Below are 20437 nucleotides of genomic sequence, written 5' to 3'. Positions count from 1 at the left end.
GTAGACGGGGCGCATATGTATGCCCCTGTCTGCCCTAGCTTGATAAATCAAGCCCTTAGCAGTTATATTTGCACTTTTCCATTTTATGACATCAGTAGGAGAAGCAAACACTTGGTCCATAACAGATGCTTAACAAACAAGAAAAGTGTCTTCAAAAGAGATGTATTTGTGCTTAAAGGGACACTGAACCCAAATTTTTTCTTTCGTGATTCAGATAGAGCATGCAATTTTCAACAACTTTCTAATTTACTCCTATTATCAATTTTTCCTCGTTCTCTTGCTTTCTTAATTTGAAAAAGAAGGCATCTAAGCTATTTTTTTGGTTCAGACCATGGAAAGCACTTGTTTATTGGTAGGTGAATTTACCCACCAATCAGCAAGAACAACACAGTGAGGCCAATTTATCAAAGGTCTTGCGGACCTGATCTGACAGTGTGGATCAGGTCCGCAAGACCTCGCTGAATGCAGAGAGCAAAACGCTCTCCGTATTCAGCATTGCACCAATAGCTCACAAGAGCTGCTGGTGCAACGCCGCCCCCTGCAGATTCGCGGCCAATCAGAGCAGGCAGACAGGGTTATGGAGCAGCGGTCTTTGGACCGCTGCTTCATAACTGCTGTTTCTGGCGAGTCTGAAGACTCGCCCGAAACACGGGCCATCAAGCTCTGTTCGGAGCTTGATTGATAGGCCCCAGTGTGTTCACAAAAAAATGGGCCGGCATCTAAACCTACATTCTTTCATTTCAAATAAAGATACCAAGAGAATGAAAAGAATTTGATAATAGGAGTAAATTAGAAAGTTGCTTAAAATTGCATGCTCTATCTGAATCACAATAGAAAAAATGTGGTTTCACTGTCCCTTTAAGCCATTCTTAAATATATATTTATCCAAAATAGCTATTTGAATTCATAAGCATTTACACTCCTGAATTCCTATATTCCAAAATAGAATGCAGCCTGAACTGAATTAAATAGGTCAATAGAAAAAGTCATGTTTCTCTGTAGAGGATGGATCAATTCAGGTTAAATTATGCCCAAGCCAAATACCTTAAGGGAGTCAAAATCAAAATAAAGTCAAGCAGATTACATTTTAAAGTAGCACCAATATAGTTTCTATTCATGTGACTTATTAAAGTGATGATACACTCTCCACTTTTTATAATCCTGAATGTTAGTTATAGTTTAGATAGAGTTTAACTCATCAGTTGTAATGAAGATGCTCCATAACTTATTTTTTAATGTAGATATGAAATTTAAAGGGACAAGAAACCAATTTTTTTCTTTCATGATTGAGAAAGAGCATGCCATTTTAAACAGCTTTTTAATTTACTTCTATCTGATTTGCTTCATTCTCTTGATATACTTTGCTGAAAAGCATATCCAGATAGGCTCAGTAGCTGCTGATTGGTTGCTGCACATAGATGCCTCGAGTGATTGGCTCACCCATGTGCATTGCTATTTCTTCAACAAAGGATATCTAAAGAATGAAGCAAATTAGATAATAGAAGTAAAGTGTAATGTAGTTTAAAATTGTATCCTCTACTTAATTTATGAAAGAAAATGTTTCGGTTTCGTGTCCCTTTAAATACCATGCGCTCCAGCAGCCCCCTTCAAAAGTAATTTTTTTCGGAGCCAACAGTTTGAACTGTTTTCAGATCAGCACTCTAGCCCTGTGGCACTTTTATTGTAGCTACAGCGCTGATTGGAGAACAGTTCAAACCGTTAGCTCACAAAAAAAAAATACTTTTGAAGTGGGTGGCCTGATCACGGTATTAGAATGGCACGGCTAGATTAAAAAGTCAGTTACAGCGCACCTTCATTACAACTGATTAATTAAACTCCATCTAAAATATTGTTTCCATTCTGGATCTGATTATAAAAAGTGGAAAGTTTACCATCACTTCACTAAAAAGAATATCTTGTCTGTAATAAAGATCTGTTAATATTATATTACAGCAATAAAGAATAAATTATTAGACTAATTAAAAACATGTGATGATAAAGAATGTCTTAAAAACTAATATTAATATTGTTATGTTGATACTTAAATTATAAATACTATACATTGCTAAAAAAAAATTTTTTTAAAAGTTATAAGTGGTAAATAAAAAAAAATATTTTACTTAAACATTCTCTGCTCAAGTCTTTTTGTAGCAACTCAAGAAGTTGAGTAATGGACTTGTTTAATCAGCATGCAATACATACTTCCTAAACCGACATGCATTTTACACTATATTAATGAAATTTAGTGTATCAATTTTGTGCATAGCAGGAGCTAAATGTATCATTTATACTTCAATTTATTAGGCATTTATTTCTCTTTGAGTAACTTTCTTGTCATTTAAAGTTGAAATGTACATTAATTTTGAACAGTACTGTAAATGTTAAAATTCTTCTTAGTACAGAAACTACAATATGCGTTATGCAAAACTCCTATCCATGGGCCAAAAGAATGTTGCAATTTCATAAAATGATGGCTTCCTGTTAAAAACCCTGGAGGCAGACTTTAATTTAATTTTTATTTTAACAGTAAATAAAAATGTAAATCCCCTAGGAGTCAGCTGTTCGCTAGATCTCTGAATGCTTTGCTTCCTCTCTAGGGAAGCAAATAGTGTAATTTCGTATAGTGGTTGAACTTTCAATTCTATATATTTTAGTGACTTGGGAAAAAAAAAAGACGACACAGACTCATAAAATAGAAAAATTCACAGCTGAATTCAAGAATGTACTGTTAAGGGCGGTTTAATTTTAATAGGAAAAAACTAAAGAATGATAGATAGAAGTCTATAATTCATCATTATAACTTGGCCTTTCAAAAGACTAAATTCGTTAAGCAGACAAGACAGAACTAAATAAATGTAAGAGAAGAAAAAATTAATTGCAGACTGAAATACCATGTCCTCAAATAGTAAAAGTTATGACACCATATGCACAAGCTGCAACGTATTAGCAAAAACATAATTAAAGGACCATGATACCCAAATGTTTAAACACTCTCTACCAAAAAGCTGACTAGAATATATCACCTGAACATCTCTATCTAAAAAAGAAAGATATTTTACCTCAAAATGTCCTAAGTATTGAAACCCCATTGCAAAGGACTTTAAGAAGCAAATCAGTATGTCTGTCCCAGGACAGGAAAGATGGAGGGTGCGTCTGGATTCCAGAAACAGCCAGTTTAGTTCTTTTAGCATGTCACAATGGTGGGTCCTGTAATTACATTGTAGCACAAAGCGGCAGAACGAGTTATACAATGGCCTCTAGTTATGAAGCCGTCTACTTACCTGCATTCGCCGGCCCAATACGCTCGCCTAATCTCGCCTACCATCGCCGCCGCGGACCTGAATACGTTGGCCAAAGTGATCAAAAAATCTGTCAAGAAGCCGCGCACCAAGTACAGAGCGATGAGCAGCGGACTGTTGTTAACTGACAGTCATCGATCTCGCTGCTCATCGACTTCTTCTTTACAGGCAACTTTGTATTTATTTTAACCAGGTACAATAGTTATTAAATAGTTATTAACTATTTAAAAGCTACCTAGTTAAAAACAGAATTTATGCTTACCTGATAAATTACTCCAGTCCAAGGATTCATCCTTACTTGTGGGATATTCTCATTCCCTACAGGAAGTGGCAAAGAGAACACACAGCAGAGCTGTCCATATAGCTCCCCCCAGGCTCCGCCCCCCCCCAGTCATTCGACCGACGGTTAGGAGAAAAAGGAGAAACCATAGGGTGCAGTGGTGACTGTAGTTTTACAAAAATAAATTTGAACCTGACTTAATTGCCAGGGCGGGCCGTGGACTGGATACACCGTAAGAGAAAGTAATTTATCAGGTAAGCATAAATTCTGTTTTCTCTTACTTGGTGTATCCAGTCCACGGGTTCACCCTTACTTGTGGGATACCAATACCAAAGCTTTAGGACACGGATTAAGGGAGGGAAGCAAGTCAGGTAACCTAAACGGAAGGCACCACTGCTTGCAAAACCTTTCTCCCAAAAATAGCCTCCGAAGAAGCAAAAGTATCAAATTTGTAAAATTTGGCAAAAGTATGCAGTGAAGACCAAGTCGCTGCCTTACAAATCTGTTCAACAGAAGCCTCATTCTTGAAGGCCCATGTGGAAGCCACAGCTCGGGTGGAATGAGCTGTAATTCGTTCAGGAGGCTGCTGTCCAGCAGTCTCATAAGCCAATCGGATGATGCTTTTCAGCCAGAAGGAAATAGAGGTAGCAGTCGCTTTCTGACCTCTCCTCTTACCAGAATAGACAACAAACAAGGATGATGTTTGTCTGAAATCTTTAGTTGCTTTTAAATAGAATTTTAAAGCCCGAACCACATCAAGATTGTGTAATAATCGTTCCTTCTTCGAAACTGGATTAGAACACAGAGAAGGAACAATGATTTCCTGGTTAATATTCTTATTAGAAACAACTTTCGGAAGAAAACCAGGTTTGGTAAGCAAAACAACCTTATCTGCATGGAACCCCAGATAAGGTGAATCACACTGCAAAGCAGACAATTCTGAAACTCTCCGAGCAGAAGAGATAGCTATCAAAAACAAAACCTTCCAAGATAATAACTTAATATCTATGGAATGTAAAGGTTCAAACGGAACCCCTTGTGCAAATGCCTGAACGTCTGGTACTGCTGCCAGTCGCTTGTTTAACAGGATAGACAGAGCAGATATCTGTCCCTTTAAGGAACTAGCTGACAATCCTTTCTCCAATCCTTCTTGGAGAAAAGACAAAATCCTGGGAATCCTAACTTTACTCTACGAGTAACCCTTGGATTCACACCAACAAAGATATTTCCGCCATATCTTATGGTAAATTTTCCTGGTGACAGGCTTTCTGGCCTGGATTAAAGTATCAATAACTGAATCAGAGAACCCACGCTTAGCTAGAATTAAGCGTTCAATCTCCAAGCAGTCAGTTGCAGAGAAACTAGATTTGGATGCTTGAATGGACCCTGTATTAGGAGATCTTGCCTCAATGGCAGCTTCCATGGTGGAACAGATGACATGTCCACTAGGTCTGCATACCAAGTCCTGCGTGGCCACGCAGGCACTATCAAAATTACCGAAGCCTTCTCCTGTTTGATTCTGGCTACCAGCCGAGGGAGAAGGGGAAACGGTGGAAAGACATAAGCTAGACTGAAGGACCAAGGCGCTACTAGAGCATCTATCAATGCCCCCTTGGGGTCCCTGGACCTGGATCCGTAAAGAGGAAGTTTTGAATTCTGACGGGACGCCATAAGATCCAATTCCGGAATGCCCCATAGCTGGGTCAGTTGAGCAAAAACCTCCGGGTGGAGTTCCCACTCCCCTGGGTGAAAAGTCTGACGACTCAGAAAATCCGCCTCCCAGTTGTCTACTCCTGGGATGTGAATTGCTGAAAGATGGCAGGAGTGATCTTCCGCCCATTTGATGATCTTGGTTACCTCCTTCATCGCTAGGGAACTCTTTGTTCCTCCCTGATGATTGATATACGCAACAGTCGTGATGTTGTCCGACTGAAATCTGATGAATTTGGCCTCCGCTAGTTGAGGCCATGCCTGGAGCGTGTTGAATATCACTCTCAGTTCTAAAATGTTTATCGGGAGAAGAGATTCTTCCTGAGACCATAGGCCCTGAGCTTTCAGGGAGTCCCAGACCGCACCCCAGCCTAACAGACTGGCATCGGTCGTGACAATGATCCACTCCGGTTTGCGGAAGCACATTCCCTGAGACAGGTGATCCTGAGACAACCACCAGAGAAGAGAATCCCTGGTTTTCTGGTCCAGTTGTATTTGAGGAGACAAATCTGCATAATCCCCATTCCACTGTTTGAGCATGCACAGTTGCAGTGGTCTGAGATGAATTCGGGCAAAAGGGACCACGTCCATTGCCGTGACCATTAATCCGATTACCTCCATGCACTGAGCTACAGAAGGCCGAGGAATGGAATGAAGAACTCGGCAAGCAGTGAAAAGCTTTGACTTCCTGACCTCTGTCAGAAATATTTTCATTTCTACCGAGTCTATTAGTGTTCCCAGGAAGGGAACCCTTGTGAGTGGGGACAGAGAACTTTTTTCTACGTTCACCTTCCACCCGTGAGACCTTAGAAAGGCCAGAACAATGTCCGTATGAGCCTTGGCTCTGTGAAAAGACGACGCCTGTATTAAGATGTCATCTAGGTAAGGTGCTACTGCAATGCCCCGCGGCCTTAGTACAGCTAGAAGGGACCCCAGCACCTTTGTGAAAATTCTGGGAGCGGTGGCCAATCCGAAAGGAAGGGCCACGAACTGGTAATGCTTGTCCAGAAAGGCGAACCTTAGGAACTGATGATGATCTTTGTGGATAGGAATATGTAGGTACGCATCCTTTAGATCTACAGTAGTCATATATTGACCTTCCTGGATCATCGGTAAGATTGTCCGAATGGTTTCCATCTTGAATGATGGAACTCTGAGGAATTTGTTTAGAATTTTCAGATCTAGGATTGGCCTGAAAGTTCCTTCCTTTTTGGGAACTACAAACAGGTTTGAGTAAAAGCCCAGTCCTTGTTCTGCAATTGGAACTGGGTGTATCACTCCCATCTTTAGAAGATCTTCTACACAGCGTAAGAACGCCTGTTTCTTTGTCTGGTCTGAAGACAAACGAGACACATGGAACCTTCCCCTTGGAGGAGAGCCCTTGAATTCTAGGAGATACGCCTGAGTAACAATTTCTAATGCCCAGGGATCTGGAACATCTCTTGCCCAAGCCTGAGCAAAGAGCGAAAGTCTGCCCCCTACTAGATCCGGTCCCGGATCGGGGGCTACCCCTTCATGCTGTCTTGGTAGCAGCTGCAGGCTTCTTGGCCTGTTTACCCTTATTCCAGCCCTGCAAGGGTTTCCAGGTTGCTTTGGGCTGTGAAGCGTTACCCTCTTGCTTTGCGGCAGCAGAGGTTGAAGCAGGTCCGCTCCTGAAGTTGCGAAAGGAACGAAAATTAGCCTTGTTTTTGGCCTTAAACGGTCTATCCTGCGGAAGGGCATGGCCCTTTCCCCCAGTGATATCTGCGATAATTTCTTTCAACTCGGGACCGAAAAGGAATGTTTAGTAACTTTGTTTTGGACGACACGTCAGCCGACCATGATTTGAGCCAAAGCGCTCTAATTGGAAGGCGGCATCTGGGATAAAATAATTAGCTAGCTTTAAAGCATGAATTCTATCCATGACTTCGTCATATGAAGTCTGCCTCTGGAGCGACTCCTCCTAATCCTAACCTAAGTTACAATTAAACCTAACACTACACTATCATTAAATAAATTACCTACAATTACCTAAAATTAAATTAAATTAAATAAACTAAACTAAACTATAATACAAAAACCCCCCACTAAATTACAGAAAATAAAAAAGAATTACAAGAAGTTTAAACTAATTACACCTAATCTAAGCCCCCTAATAAAATAATAAAGCCCCCCAAAATAAAAAAAATGCCCTACCCTATTCTTAATTACAAAGTAACCAGCTCTTTTACCAGCCATTAAAAGGGCTTTTTGAAGGGGGATTGCCCCAAAGTAATCAGCTCTTTTACCTGTAAAAAAAATACAACCCCCCCAACATTAAAACCCACCACCCACATACCCCTACTCTAACCCACCCAAACCCCCCTTAAAAAACCTATCACTAGCCCCCTGAAGATCACCCTACCTGGAGCCGTCTTCACACAACCGGGCCAAAATCTTCCTCCAAGGTGCGCAGAGGAGGTCCTCCATCCAGCAGAAGTCTTCATCCAGGCGGCGTCTTCAATCTTCATCCATCCGGAGCGGAGCCATCTTCAAAGGAGCCGACGCGGAGCCATCCTCTTCAACTGACGACGAATGAAGGTTCCTTTAAGGGACGTCATCCAAGATGGCGTCCCTCGAATTCCGATTGGCTGATAAGATTCTATCAGCCAATCGGAATTAAGGTAGGAAAAATCTGATTGGCTGATTGAATCAGCCAATCAGATTGAAGTTCAATCCGATTGGCTGATACAATCAGCCAATCGGATTGAGCTCGGATTCTATTGGCTGATCGGAACAGCCAATAGAATACAAGCTCAATCCGATTGGCTGATTGGATCAGCCAATCGGATTTAACTTCAATCTGATTGGCTGATTCAATCAGCCAATCAGATTTTTCCTACCTTAATTCCGATTGGCTGATAGAATCCTATCAGCCAATCGGAATTCGAGGGACGCCATCTTGGATGACGTCCCTTAAAGGAACCTTCATTCGTCGTTCAGTCGTCGATTGAAGAGGATGGCTCCTCGTCGGCTCCTTTGAAGATGGCTCCGCTCTGGATGGATGAAGATTGAAGACGCCGCCTGGATAAAGACTTCTACCGGATGAAGGACCTCTTCTGCGCACCTTGGATGAAGATTTCGGCCCGGTTGGGTGAAGACGGCTCCAGGTAGGGTGATCTTCAGGGGGTTAGTGTTAGGTTTTTTTAAGGGGGGTTTGGGTGGGTTAGACTAGGGGTGTGTGGGTGGTGGGATTTAATGTTGGGGGGTTGTATTTTTTTTACAGGTAAAAGAGCTCATTACTTTGGGGCAATGCCCCACAAAAGGCCCTTTTAAGGGCTGGTAAAAGAGCTGGTTACTTTGTAATTTAGAATAGGCTAGGGCATTTTTTTATTTGGGGGGGCTTTATTATTTTATTAGGGGGCTTAGATTAGGTGTAATTAGTTTAAACTTCTTGTAATTTGTTTTTATTTTCTGTAATTTAGTGTTTGTTTTTGTACTATAGTTTAGTTTATTTAATTTAATTTAATTTTAGGTAATTGTAGGTAATTTATTTAATGATAGTGTAGTGTTAGGTTTAATTGTAACTTAGGTTAGGATTTATTTTACAGGTAATTTTGTAAGTATTTTAGCTAGGTAGCTATTAAATAGTTATTAACTATTAATAGCTATTGTACCTTGTTAAATTAAATACAAAGTTGCCTGTAAAATAAAAATAAATCCTAAAATAGCTACAATATAATTATTAGTTATATTGTAACTATCTTAGGGTTTATTTTACAGGTAAGTATTACGTTTGATTAATTTAGTTAATACGAGTAATATTATTTAGATTTATTTAAATAATATTTAAGTTGGGGGGGTAGGGTTAGACTTAGGTTTAGGGGTTAATAATTTTAATATAGGTTGCGGCGGTATAGGGGGGGCAGGATAGGGGTTAATAACTTAAATATAGGTGGCGGAGGGGTCCGGGAGCACCGGTTTAGGGGTTAAACAATTTATTTAGTTGCGATGGGGTCTGGGATCCGCAGGATAGGGGTTAATAAGTTTATGTAGGTGGCGGCGGTATAGGGGGCGACAGATTAGGGGTTAATATGTATAATGTAGGTGGCGGCGGGGTCCGGGAGTGGCAGTTTAGGGGTTAACATGTTTATTATACTTGCGGCGGGGTCCGGGAGCGGTGGTTTAGGGGTTAATAAGTTAATTTAGTTGCGGCGGTGTAGTGGGGGCAGATTAGGGGTGTTTAGACATGTTAGGGTGTTAGGTGCAGACATCTCCCATAGGAATCAATGGGATATTGGGCAGCAGCAAACATAAGCTTTCGCTATGGTCAGACTCCCATTGATTCCTATGGGATCCGCCGCCTCCAGGGCGGCGGATTGAAATCCAGGTACGCTGGGCCGGAATAGTGGCGAGCGTACCTGCTAGTAGTTTGATAACTACCAAAAGTAGTCAGATTGTGCCGAACTTGCGTTCGGAACATCTGTAGTGACGTAACCATCGATCTGTGTCGGACTGAGTCCGGCAGATCGTAGGTTACGTCACTATATTCTACTTTTGCCGGGCAGTAGGGCTTGATAACTATGGCGAATCAGCCTTGCCACAAATACGCTGCGGAATTCCAGCGTATTTGCGGTTGACGGCTTGATAACTAGAGGTCAATGTATTAAGTTTATTAAGGTGAGTTAGCGGTGCAGGTGCATATACTACTTCCCCATAATAGATGATTGGCATCAGCATTTGCTATACAATCTTTTCATTTACTGTAGGGCTGAGGCAGAATTTGTTTCTGTACAGGGCACCTAGTTTTGAATAAAGTTTAGATGCAAGTTTTTCTATATTTCATAGTAAACTTCCTTAAACTGAATAGGGAAATAATGAGTGTGCACGAAGCTCACTCAAGGGAGTTAGCTTCGTGCACACTTATATTATTTCCCTATTCAGTTTAAGGAAGTTTACTATGAAATATAGAAAAACTTGTATCGAAACTTTATCCAAAACTAGGTGCCCTGTACAGAAACAAATCCTGCCACAGCCCTACTGTAAATGAAAAGATTGTACAGCAAATGCTGATGCCTATCATGGATTATGAGGATGTAGTATATGCACCTGCACCGCTAACTACCATTAATAAACTTAATACATTGTATAACTCGTTCTGCCGCTTTGTGCTACAAAGTATTCCAGAGACAGCCAGTTTATTTCTTTTAGCATGTCACAATGGTGGGTCCTGTAATTACATTGTAGCACAAAGCGGCAGAACGAGTTATACAATGTATTAAGTTTATTAATGGTAGTTAGCGGTGCAGGTGCATATACTACAGGTGCATAAACTGAATAGGGAAATAATATAAGTGTGCACGAAGCTAACTCCCTTGAGTGAGCTTCGTGCACACTCATTATTTCCCTATTCAGTTTAAGGAAGTTTACTATGAAATATAGAAAAACTTGTATCTAAACTTTATCCAAAACTAGGTGCCCTGTACAGAAACAAATCCTGCCACAGCCCTACTGTAAATGAAAAGATTGTACAGCAAATGCTGATGCCTATCATGGATTATGAGGATGTAGTATATGCACCTGCACCGCTAACTACCATTAATAAACTTAATACATTGTATAACTCGTTCTGCCGCTTTGTGCTACAATGTAACTATAAGACCCACCATTGTGACATGCTAGAAGAACTAAACTGGCTGTCTCTGGAATCCAGACGCACCTTCCATCTTTCCTGAATTGTGTTTACGAGCCTTTCTGGGAAGCTCCCACCCTACCTGAGCAGAATGCTCTCACCGGCTATTCCCACCTCCTATAACCTCCGATCCAGTACCAGAACATTATTTAACCTGCCTCAAAACAAAAGGAAAGCAGCTCGATCCTCCTTTTCCTACAGAGCACCACAATTATGGAACAACCTCCCGCACACTTTCAAACCTTCCCCAAGCCTAATATCCTTTAAGAGATCCCTCTCTACATATCTCAAAACAGAACGCACCTGTCATGGTTGATTATATATTTCCTACCTGTTCTATGTTAAATGTTGCATATATTGTGTATTATTATTGTGTTTGCATTTTATTGTACCCTATTGTATCAATGCAATGTTTTGTGGACCCAGGACATACTTGAAAACGAGAGAAATCTCAATGTATCCTTCCTGGTAAAATATTTTATAAATAATAAATAAATAAATAAATATCATGAAAGTTAAGTGAAATCTCATGAGATCACAGTAAAAGAGCTCATGACCCCAGCACTGCTGATGCTGATTGGCTGCTGCTCATTTCTTCATTTTTTTATTTTTTTTTAAATGCAGCTGGACAGCAGCTGAAGTATAACTTTTTACACAGAACTTACTCTGGTGAGCTGAGGAAATTGTGAAGTAAAATATCTTCCTTTTTTACATAGAGATGCTCAGGTGATATTTTCCTGTCAGCTTTTTACATTTAAACTGCATCAGTTTCAAGTAATTTAGCATATGAGTATTATGTCCCTTTAAGTTAATAAGTTATTACAGAGTATTATAAAACAGAAGATGATTAGAGATTTGGTGCACAAGAAACCCAGTTCTTTGGTGCAGACAATAAGCAAATAGACATTTCAGCTGGTAATTTGAAACACAGGGACAGATTACGAGTGGAGCACAAACGTTAGCACGCGAGCACTAAGGGGTATATAATTATTGCGGGTGTTTGTACTCTTTGGGCTTTCTGCTCGTATTATGAGTTGAAAGTAAACTTGATAACTTGAACACAATCGTGATTTATGCTAGAATGATTACCGCAATTTCAGAGCTCTGGTTAACAGTTTTGCAAAACAAAAAAGTTGCACAAAACGCGTCAAAAATACATTACGAAGTACAGTTACACTCATAATAACACTATGTAATAAACATTATTTAAAAAAAAAATATTGCACACAAAAGTTATAAGGGCTCAAAGATATGAGATCTCAGGTGTTAGGAAATAAAAGACAGCCAAAGGGCTTTAACATAGAGATATATATACATATCTAAAGATGTATATGTATGTATGTATATTTATGTCTATATATGTGTACATATGTATTTATGTGTGTGTGTGTGTGTATATGTTTTAACAGACAAGTATACATAAACACATAAATACATATGTACACATATATAGACATATATATAAGTGCATTGGAGCCCTTTGCAGGGAATAACCTGAATACTATGTTTGTAAAATGTATTTAGTGTTTGATGTCCCTTTAAAAGAAGCAAACAAACCACACAGACTGCCAAATAATCGGCTAGATTTAGAGTTCTGCGGCCAAAGGTGTGCGTTAGCTACGCATGCTTTTTTTTCCCTGCACCTTTTAAATACTGCTGGTATTTAGAGTTCACAGAATGGCTGCGTTAGGCTCCAAAAAAGGAGCGTAGAGCATAATTTACCGCCACTGCAACTCTCGATACCAGCGGTGCTTACGGACGCGGCCAGCTTCAAAAACGTGCTTGTGCACGATATCCCCATAGGAAACAATGGGGCATTTTGAGCTGAAAAAAAACCTAACACCTGCAAAAAAGCAGCGTTCAGCTCTTAACGCAGCCCCATTGTTTCCTATGGGGAAACAGTTTCTATGTCTGCACCTAACACCCTAACATGTACCCCGAGTCTAAACACCCCTAACCTTACACTTATTAACCCCTAATCTGCCGCCCCCGCTATCGCTGACCCCTGCATATTATTATTAACCCCTAATCTGCCGCTCCGGACACCGCCGCAACCTACATTATCCCTATGTACCCCTAATCTGCTGCCCCTAACACTGCCGACCCCTATATTATATTTATTAACCCCTAATCTGCCGCCCCCGCTATCGCTGACCCCTGCATATTATTATTAACCCCAAATCTGCCGCTCCCTAAACCGCCGCAACCTACGTTATCCCTATGTACCCCTAATCTGCTGCGCCTAACACCGCCGACCACTATATTATATTTATTAACCCCTGATCTGCCGCCCCCAACGTCGCCTCCACCTACCTACAATAATTAACCCCTAATCTGCCGACCGGACCTCACCGCTACTATAATAAATGTATTAACCCCTAAAGCTAAGTCTTACCCTAACACTAACACCCCCCTAAGTTAAATATAATTTAAATCTAACGAAATAAATTAACTCTTATTAAATAAATTATTCCTATTTAAAGCTAAATACTTACCTGTGAAATAAACCCTAATATAGCTACAATATAAATTATAATTATATTGTAGCTATTTTAGGATTAATATTTATTTTACAGGCAACAGGTACAATAGCTATTAAATAGTTAATAACTATTTAATAGTTACCTAGTTAAAATAATTACAAAATTACCTGTAAAATAAATCCTAACCTAAGTTACAATTAAACCTAACACTACACTATCAATAAATTAATTAAATAAAATACCTACAATTATCTACAATTAAACCTAACACTAAACTATCAATAAATAAATTAAATACAATACCTACAAATAAATACAATGAAATAAACTAACTAAAGTACAAAAAATAAAAAAGAACTAAGTTACAAAAAATAAAAAAATATTTACAAACATTAGAAAAATATTACAACAATTTTAAACTAATTACACCTACTCTAAGCCCCCTAATAAAATAACAAAGACCCCCCAAAATAAAAAAATGCCCTACCCTATTCTAAAATTAAAATAGAAAAGCTCTTTTACCTTACCAGCCCTGAAAAGGGCCCTTTGCGGGGCATGTCCCAAAGAATTCAGCTCTTTTGCCTGTAAAAAAAAACATACAATACCCCCCCCATCATTACAATCCACCACCCACATACCCCTAATCTAACCCAAACCCCCCTTAAATAAACCTAACACTAAGCCCCTGAAGATCTCCCTACCTTGTCTTCACCACGCTGGGTTCACCGATCGATCCAGAAGAGCCTCCGATGCCTTGATCCAAGTCCAAGCGGGGGGCTGAAGATGTCCATGATCCGGCTGAAGTCTTCATCCAAGCGGGAGCTGAAGAGGTCCATGATCCGACTGAAGTCTTCTATCAAGCGGCATCTTCAATCTTCTTTCTTCCGGATCCATGTAGTTCATCCCGCCGACGCGGAACATCCATCTTCACCGACGACTTCCCGACGAATGACGGTTCCTTTAAGGGACGTCATCCAAGATGGCGTCCCTCGAATTCCGATTGGCTGATAGGAATTAAGGTAGGAAAATTCTGATCGGCTGATGGAATCAGCCAATCAGATTCAAGTTCAATCCGATTGGCTGATCCAATCAGCCAATCAGATTGAGATCGCATTCTATTGGCTGTTCCGATCAGCCAATAGAATGCGAGCTCAATCTGATGTTAGATTAGGGGTATGTGGGTGGTGGGTTGTAATGTTGGGGGGGGGGGTATTGTATGTTTTTTTTTACAGGCAAAAGAGCTGAATTCTTTGGGGCATGCCCCGCAAAGGGCCCTTTTCAGGGCTGGTAAGGTAAAAGAGCTTTTCTATTTTAATTTTAGAATAGGGTAGGGCATTTTTTTATTTTGGGGTTCTTTGTTATTTTATTAGGGGGCTTAGAGTAGGTGTAATTAGTTTAAAATTGTTGTAATATTTTTCTAATGCTTGTAAATATTTTTTTATTTTTTGTAACTTAGTTCTTTTTTATTTTTTGTACTTTAGTTAGTTTATTTCATTGTATTTATTTGTAGGTACTGTATTTAATTTATTTATTGATAGTGTAGTGTTAGGTTAATTGTAGATAATTGTAGGTATTTTATTTAATTAATTTATTGATAGTGTAGTGTTAGGTTTAATTGTAACTTAGGTTAGGATTTATTTTACAGGTAATTTTGTAATTATTTTAACTAGGTAACTATTAAATAGTTATTAACTATTTAATAGCTATTGTACCTGGTTAAAATAATTACAAAGTTGCCTGTAAAATAAATATTAATCCTAAAATAGCTACAATATAATTATAATTTATATTGTAGCTATATTAGGGTTTATTTTACAGGTAAGTATTTAGCTTTAAATAGGAATAATTTATTTAATAAGAGTTATTTTATTTCATTAGATTTAAATTATATTTAATTTAGGGGGGTGTTAGGGTTAGGGTTAGAATTAGCTTTAGGGGTTAAAAAATTTATTAGAGTAGCGGTGAGGTCCGGTCGGCAGATTAGGGGTTAATGCTTGAAGTTAGGTGGCGGCGATGTTAGGGAGGGAAGATTAGGGGTTAATACTATTTATTATAGGGTTATTGAGGCGGGAGTGAGGCGGATTAGGGGTTAATAAATTTATTATAGTAGCGGTGAGGTCCGATCTGCAGATTAGGGGTTAATAAGTGTAGGTAGGTGGAGGCAACGTTGGGGGCGGCAGATTAGAGGTTAATAAATATTATGTAGGTGTCGGCGGTATTAGGGGCAGCAGATTAGGGGTACATAGGGATAACGTAGGTGGCGGAGGTGTGCAGTCGGCAGATAAGGGGTTAAAAAAATTTAATAGAGTGGCGGCGATGTGGGGGGACCTCGGTTTAGGGGTACATAGGTAGTTTATGGGTGTTAGTGTACTTTAGAGCACAGTAGTTAAGAGCTTTATGAACCGGCGTTAGCCCAGAAAGCTCTTAACTCCTGACTTTTTTCTGCGGCTGGAGTTTTGTCGTTAGATTTCTAACGCTCACTTCAGCCAAGACTCTAAATACCGGTGTTAGAAAGATCCCATTGAAAAGATAGGATACGCAAATGGCGTAGGGGGATCTGCGGTATGGAAAAGTCGCGGCTGCAAAGTGAGCATTAGACCCTTTAATGACTGACTCCAAATACCAGTGGACGGTAAAAACCAGCGTTAGGAGCCTCTAACGCTGGTTTTTACGGCTACCGCCAAACTCTAAATCTAGCCGAATGTTTTTACACAGAGATTTTGATAAATTGAAACAGGTGTCATCCAACTCGCATTCAACATTCTAATCAACTAGGTTAAAGAGACATGAAACCCAAAATTTTTCTTTCATGATTTAGGTAGAACATACAATTTTAAACAACATTCCTGTTTACTTCTATTATCAAATTTGTTTCATTCTATTTGTATCATTTGTTGAAGGAGCAGCAATGCACTACTGGTTTCTAACTGAACAGATGGGTGAGCTAATGACAATTGGTTTATATATGCAGCCACCAATCAGCAGCTAGAACCTAGGTTCTTTGCTATTCCTCAGCTTACCTAGATAAACCTTTCAGCAAAGGATAACAAAAGAAGGAAGCAAATTAAATAATAGTATTACATTGGAAAGTTGTTAAAATTGTATACTCTGTCTAAATCATGAATGTCTAATTATGACTTTACTGTCCCTTTAAGTGTACATAGCTGTAATTAACAGGTTTCACTTTATTATAGGTACCCAACAATAGAGTGTTATTTTCTCCAGTAAACAATAAACCTTTGTAACATTCTTTTTTTAATGAGTGAGAATAAATGTTCTAGTTTGATTTGAATTCAAGGATTATTAACTCTAATAAAATAATATAACTTCCTAAACGAATATATTCTGATTAGAAGGAATAGTTGCATTGTACAGCATAATATAACATTATACTATTAACAAATATGATGTTAGATATTAATTGGAAATCATTTTCATTACCTGTAGTTCCCCATATGTCTGTTCTCAAAATCTTCTCTTGATATTTGCTTTCTTACTTGGGCGAGTCGTTCTTTCTAGAATTTAAAATAGGAATAAATATAATATTTCTAGGAAATGCACTAAAAATGCAAAGTATTGACTCTCAGTAAGCAGTAAATATTAAAGTGTTTTCTTTATATATATATATATATATATATATATATATATATATATATATATACAGGTAGCCCTCAGTTTACTCCGGGGTTAGGTTCCAGAAGGAATGGTTGTAACTCGAAACCGTCGTAAATTGAAACCCAGTTTATAATGTAAGTCAATGGGAAGTGAGGGAGATAGGTTCCAGGCCCCTCTCAAAATTGTCATAAGTAACACCTAATACATTATTTTTAAAGCTTTGAAATGAAGACTTTAAATGTTAAACAGCATTATAAACCTAATAAAAGAATCACAGAATATATAATTAAACTAAGTTAAATGAACAAAAACATTTGCTAATCAGAATTATAAACCTAATAAAATAATCACACAACACAGACTTCACTTGCATTTTTCTGCAAACAGTTCTTTCTATGCATTCCAATCTGGACTGATTTAAGATCTTGTTCCTTTGAAATCTGCTCTATAGCTCAGGTCTGGTTAAACTGATTAATTTCAGCTTGCTTGGCTTTGCTGCAACACAAGCGGACAGCTCCACCTAGTGGCTATTTTAATAAATGCACTGCTTCTCAATAACAGTCACATGACTGGAAAAAAGGTTGTTATTCTTAAACGGTGTAAATCGAACCGTTGTAAAACGAGGGTCACCTGTATATATATATATATATATATATATATATATAAATAACCAATTATTACACATTGACTCCCTAAGCTGTAGTGTATCCAGTGCCTGGTGTCTCCTTAAAACATGTATAGAAAGAAAGGGCACTCACAGGTCTTGACAAAGTAACATATATTTATTGCATATGATATAAATCATCATAAAGTGTCAGTCGACGTTTCGGCTAAAATCTTAGCCTTTTTACAGACAATCAAAGTCTGTTACAAACAATTTTCAGCGTGTCTATAGCGCCATTCCGTGACCTCATGGAATGGCGCTTTAGACACGCTGAGAGTTGCTTGTAACGGACTTTGATTGCCTTGAAAAAGGCTAAGATTTTAGCCGAAACGTCGACTGACACTTTATGATGATTTATATGCAATAAAGATATGTTACTGTCAAGACCTGTGAGTGCCCTTTCTTTTGGAGGACTTTATATATATATATCAGATATTGCTAACTAATGTGAATTCCTTAATGGGATAACAAAGTCAAAATTAAACTTTCATGACTCAGAGAGAGCCTGCAGTTTTATTGGGAGTTTTTTACAATCTATTTTATTGGTAATGCATTTCAGGGTACAAAAAGAAAAACAGGATTTAACACAGTATTTACATAATTAGGGATAAAATACAAATCATACTTGCAAAAGAAAAAAAAAGAAAAATATGAATCAATATTTGAGCCTAAATAGAGAGCCTGCAGTTTTAAACAACTTTCCAGTTTACTTAGATTATCAAATTTTCTTTATTCTTTTGGTATTCTTTGTTGAAAAGCATATCTATGTAGGCTCAGGAGCGACAACGCACTACTGGTGACTGCACAAGTATTCCTTGCTGTCATTCGCTCTTCAGATGTATTCAACCTAGTATACCTAGATTTACTCATCAGCAAATGATAGCAATAGAATTAAGCAAATTTAATTAAATAATTAAATTGAAAAGTTGTTTAAAATGTTTAAAATTGCATGGTTAACTTTTGTAATATGTTTTTTTTTTTTATTTATGTTTCCCTATTTTCCTGTCAGGTAAGTCTGGACTTGTGGATTTTCCACTTCTGAGAACTGAAAGTGAACACTGTAAACGTCAAGCCTATCTCTACCACATATCTGTCCCTAATTCCTAAAGACAAGGAACTGCAAAATAATGGACAATTTGCTAACAAAATGATAGTAACAATCCTATCTGCTCAGTAACACGTGAAGTATGACCCCCTTTGAAAAGCAATTGTTTAAAACAAGGAATTCATGCAAAAAAAAACCCAGTCACCTTATATGTCAATGAATTGCAAGAGTGCAGAAAAATCTTGTATTTGCAAGATGTTTCCTCTCCCTTTACACTGGATAATTACAACAAGAAAGAAGTGAAAACACTGATGCTTTAGCCATCGTAAAAAAGTAAGACCCAGAATTCTGCCCAAAATCAAAGGGTTTATCTGGGACTCTAGCAATACTAAAATCTATCCATCTTACATGGTAGTCAATCACACATTTAATATACTTTATTTATTGTGTTGGAGTTGAATATATATGTCTTTAATTATTTTTGTTCTGATTTTTAAATTACCTCTCTCTAAAAATATATGCACTGATATTTATTTCCTCTTTCTTAATATATATGTACTGGTATTTATCTCCTCTCTATATATATATGCACGAATAGTTATTTCCTCTTTCTTAATATATATGCACTGGAATTTATCTCCTCTCTCTATATATATGCACTGTTATTTCCTCTTTCTTAATATATATGTACTGGTATTTATCTCCTCTCTCTATATATATGCACTAATAGTTATTTCCTCTTTCTTAATATATATGCACTGGTATTTATCTCCTCTCTCTATATATATGCACTAATAGTTATTTCCTCTTTCTTAATATATATGCACTGGTATTTATCTCCTCTCTCTATATATATGCACTAATAGTTATTTCCTCTTTCTTAATATATATGTACTGGTATTTATCTCCTCTCTCTATATATATGCACTAATAGTTATTTCCTCTTTCTTAATATATATGCACTGGTATTTATCTCCTCTCTCTATATATATGCACTAATAGTTATTTCCTCTTTCTTAATATATATGCACTGGTATTTATCTCCTCTCTCTATATATATATGCACTAAAAGTTATTTCCTCTTTCTTAATATATATGTACTGGTATTTATCTCCTCTCTCTATATATATGCACTAATAGTTATTTCCTCTTTCTTAATATATATGTACTGGTATTTATCTCCTCTCTCTCTATATATATGCACTAATAGTTATTTCCTCTTTCTTAATATATATGCACTGGTATTTATCTCCTCTCTCTATATATATGCACTAATATTTATTTCCTCTTTCTTAATATATATCCACTGGAATTTATCTCCTCTCTATATATATATATGCACTAATAGTTATTTCCTCTTTCTTAATATATATGCACTGGAATTTATCTCCTCTCTCTATATATGCACTAATAGTTATTTCCTCTTTCTTAATATATATGCACTGGAATGTATCTCCTCTCTCTCTATATATGCACTAATAGTTATTTCCTCTTTCTTAATATGTATGCACTGGAATTTATCTCCTCTCTCTATATATATGCACTAATAGTTATTTCCTCTTTCTTAATATATATGCACTGGTATTTATCTACGCTTTCTAAATATATATGCACTAATATTTATTTCCTCTTTCTTAATATATATGCACTGGTATTTATCTCCGCTTTCTAAATATATATGCACTAATATG

The 20437-nt window shown here is 37.8% G+C and overlaps 1 protein-coding gene across 1 annotated transcript in view; it reads right to left on the bottom strand.

Moving 5' to 3' along the window:
- Positions 1 to 20437, bottom strand: part of TTLL7 (tubulin tyrosine ligase like 7) — a 715282-nt gene that overhangs the window by 396563 nt on the left and 298282 nt on the right. The window contains exon 12 of the mRNA XM_053693316.1: positions 16864 to 16937. Coding sequence (XP_053549291.1) covers positions 16864 to 16937 — 74 coding nt within the window. The remainder of the gene's footprint in view (positions 1 to 16863; positions 16938 to 20437) is intronic.

Source organism: Bombina bombina, chromosome 10, assembly GCF_027579735.1.
Source record: "Bombina bombina isolate aBomBom1 chromosome 10, aBomBom1.pri, whole genome shotgun sequence".
In the NCBI taxonomy this organism is placed as follows: domain Eukaryota; kingdom Metazoa; phylum Chordata; class Amphibia; order Anura; family Bombinatoridae; genus Bombina; species Bombina bombina.
Note: the sequence above shows the minus strand (reverse complement) of the source record. Positions and strands in the feature narration are given on the sequence as shown.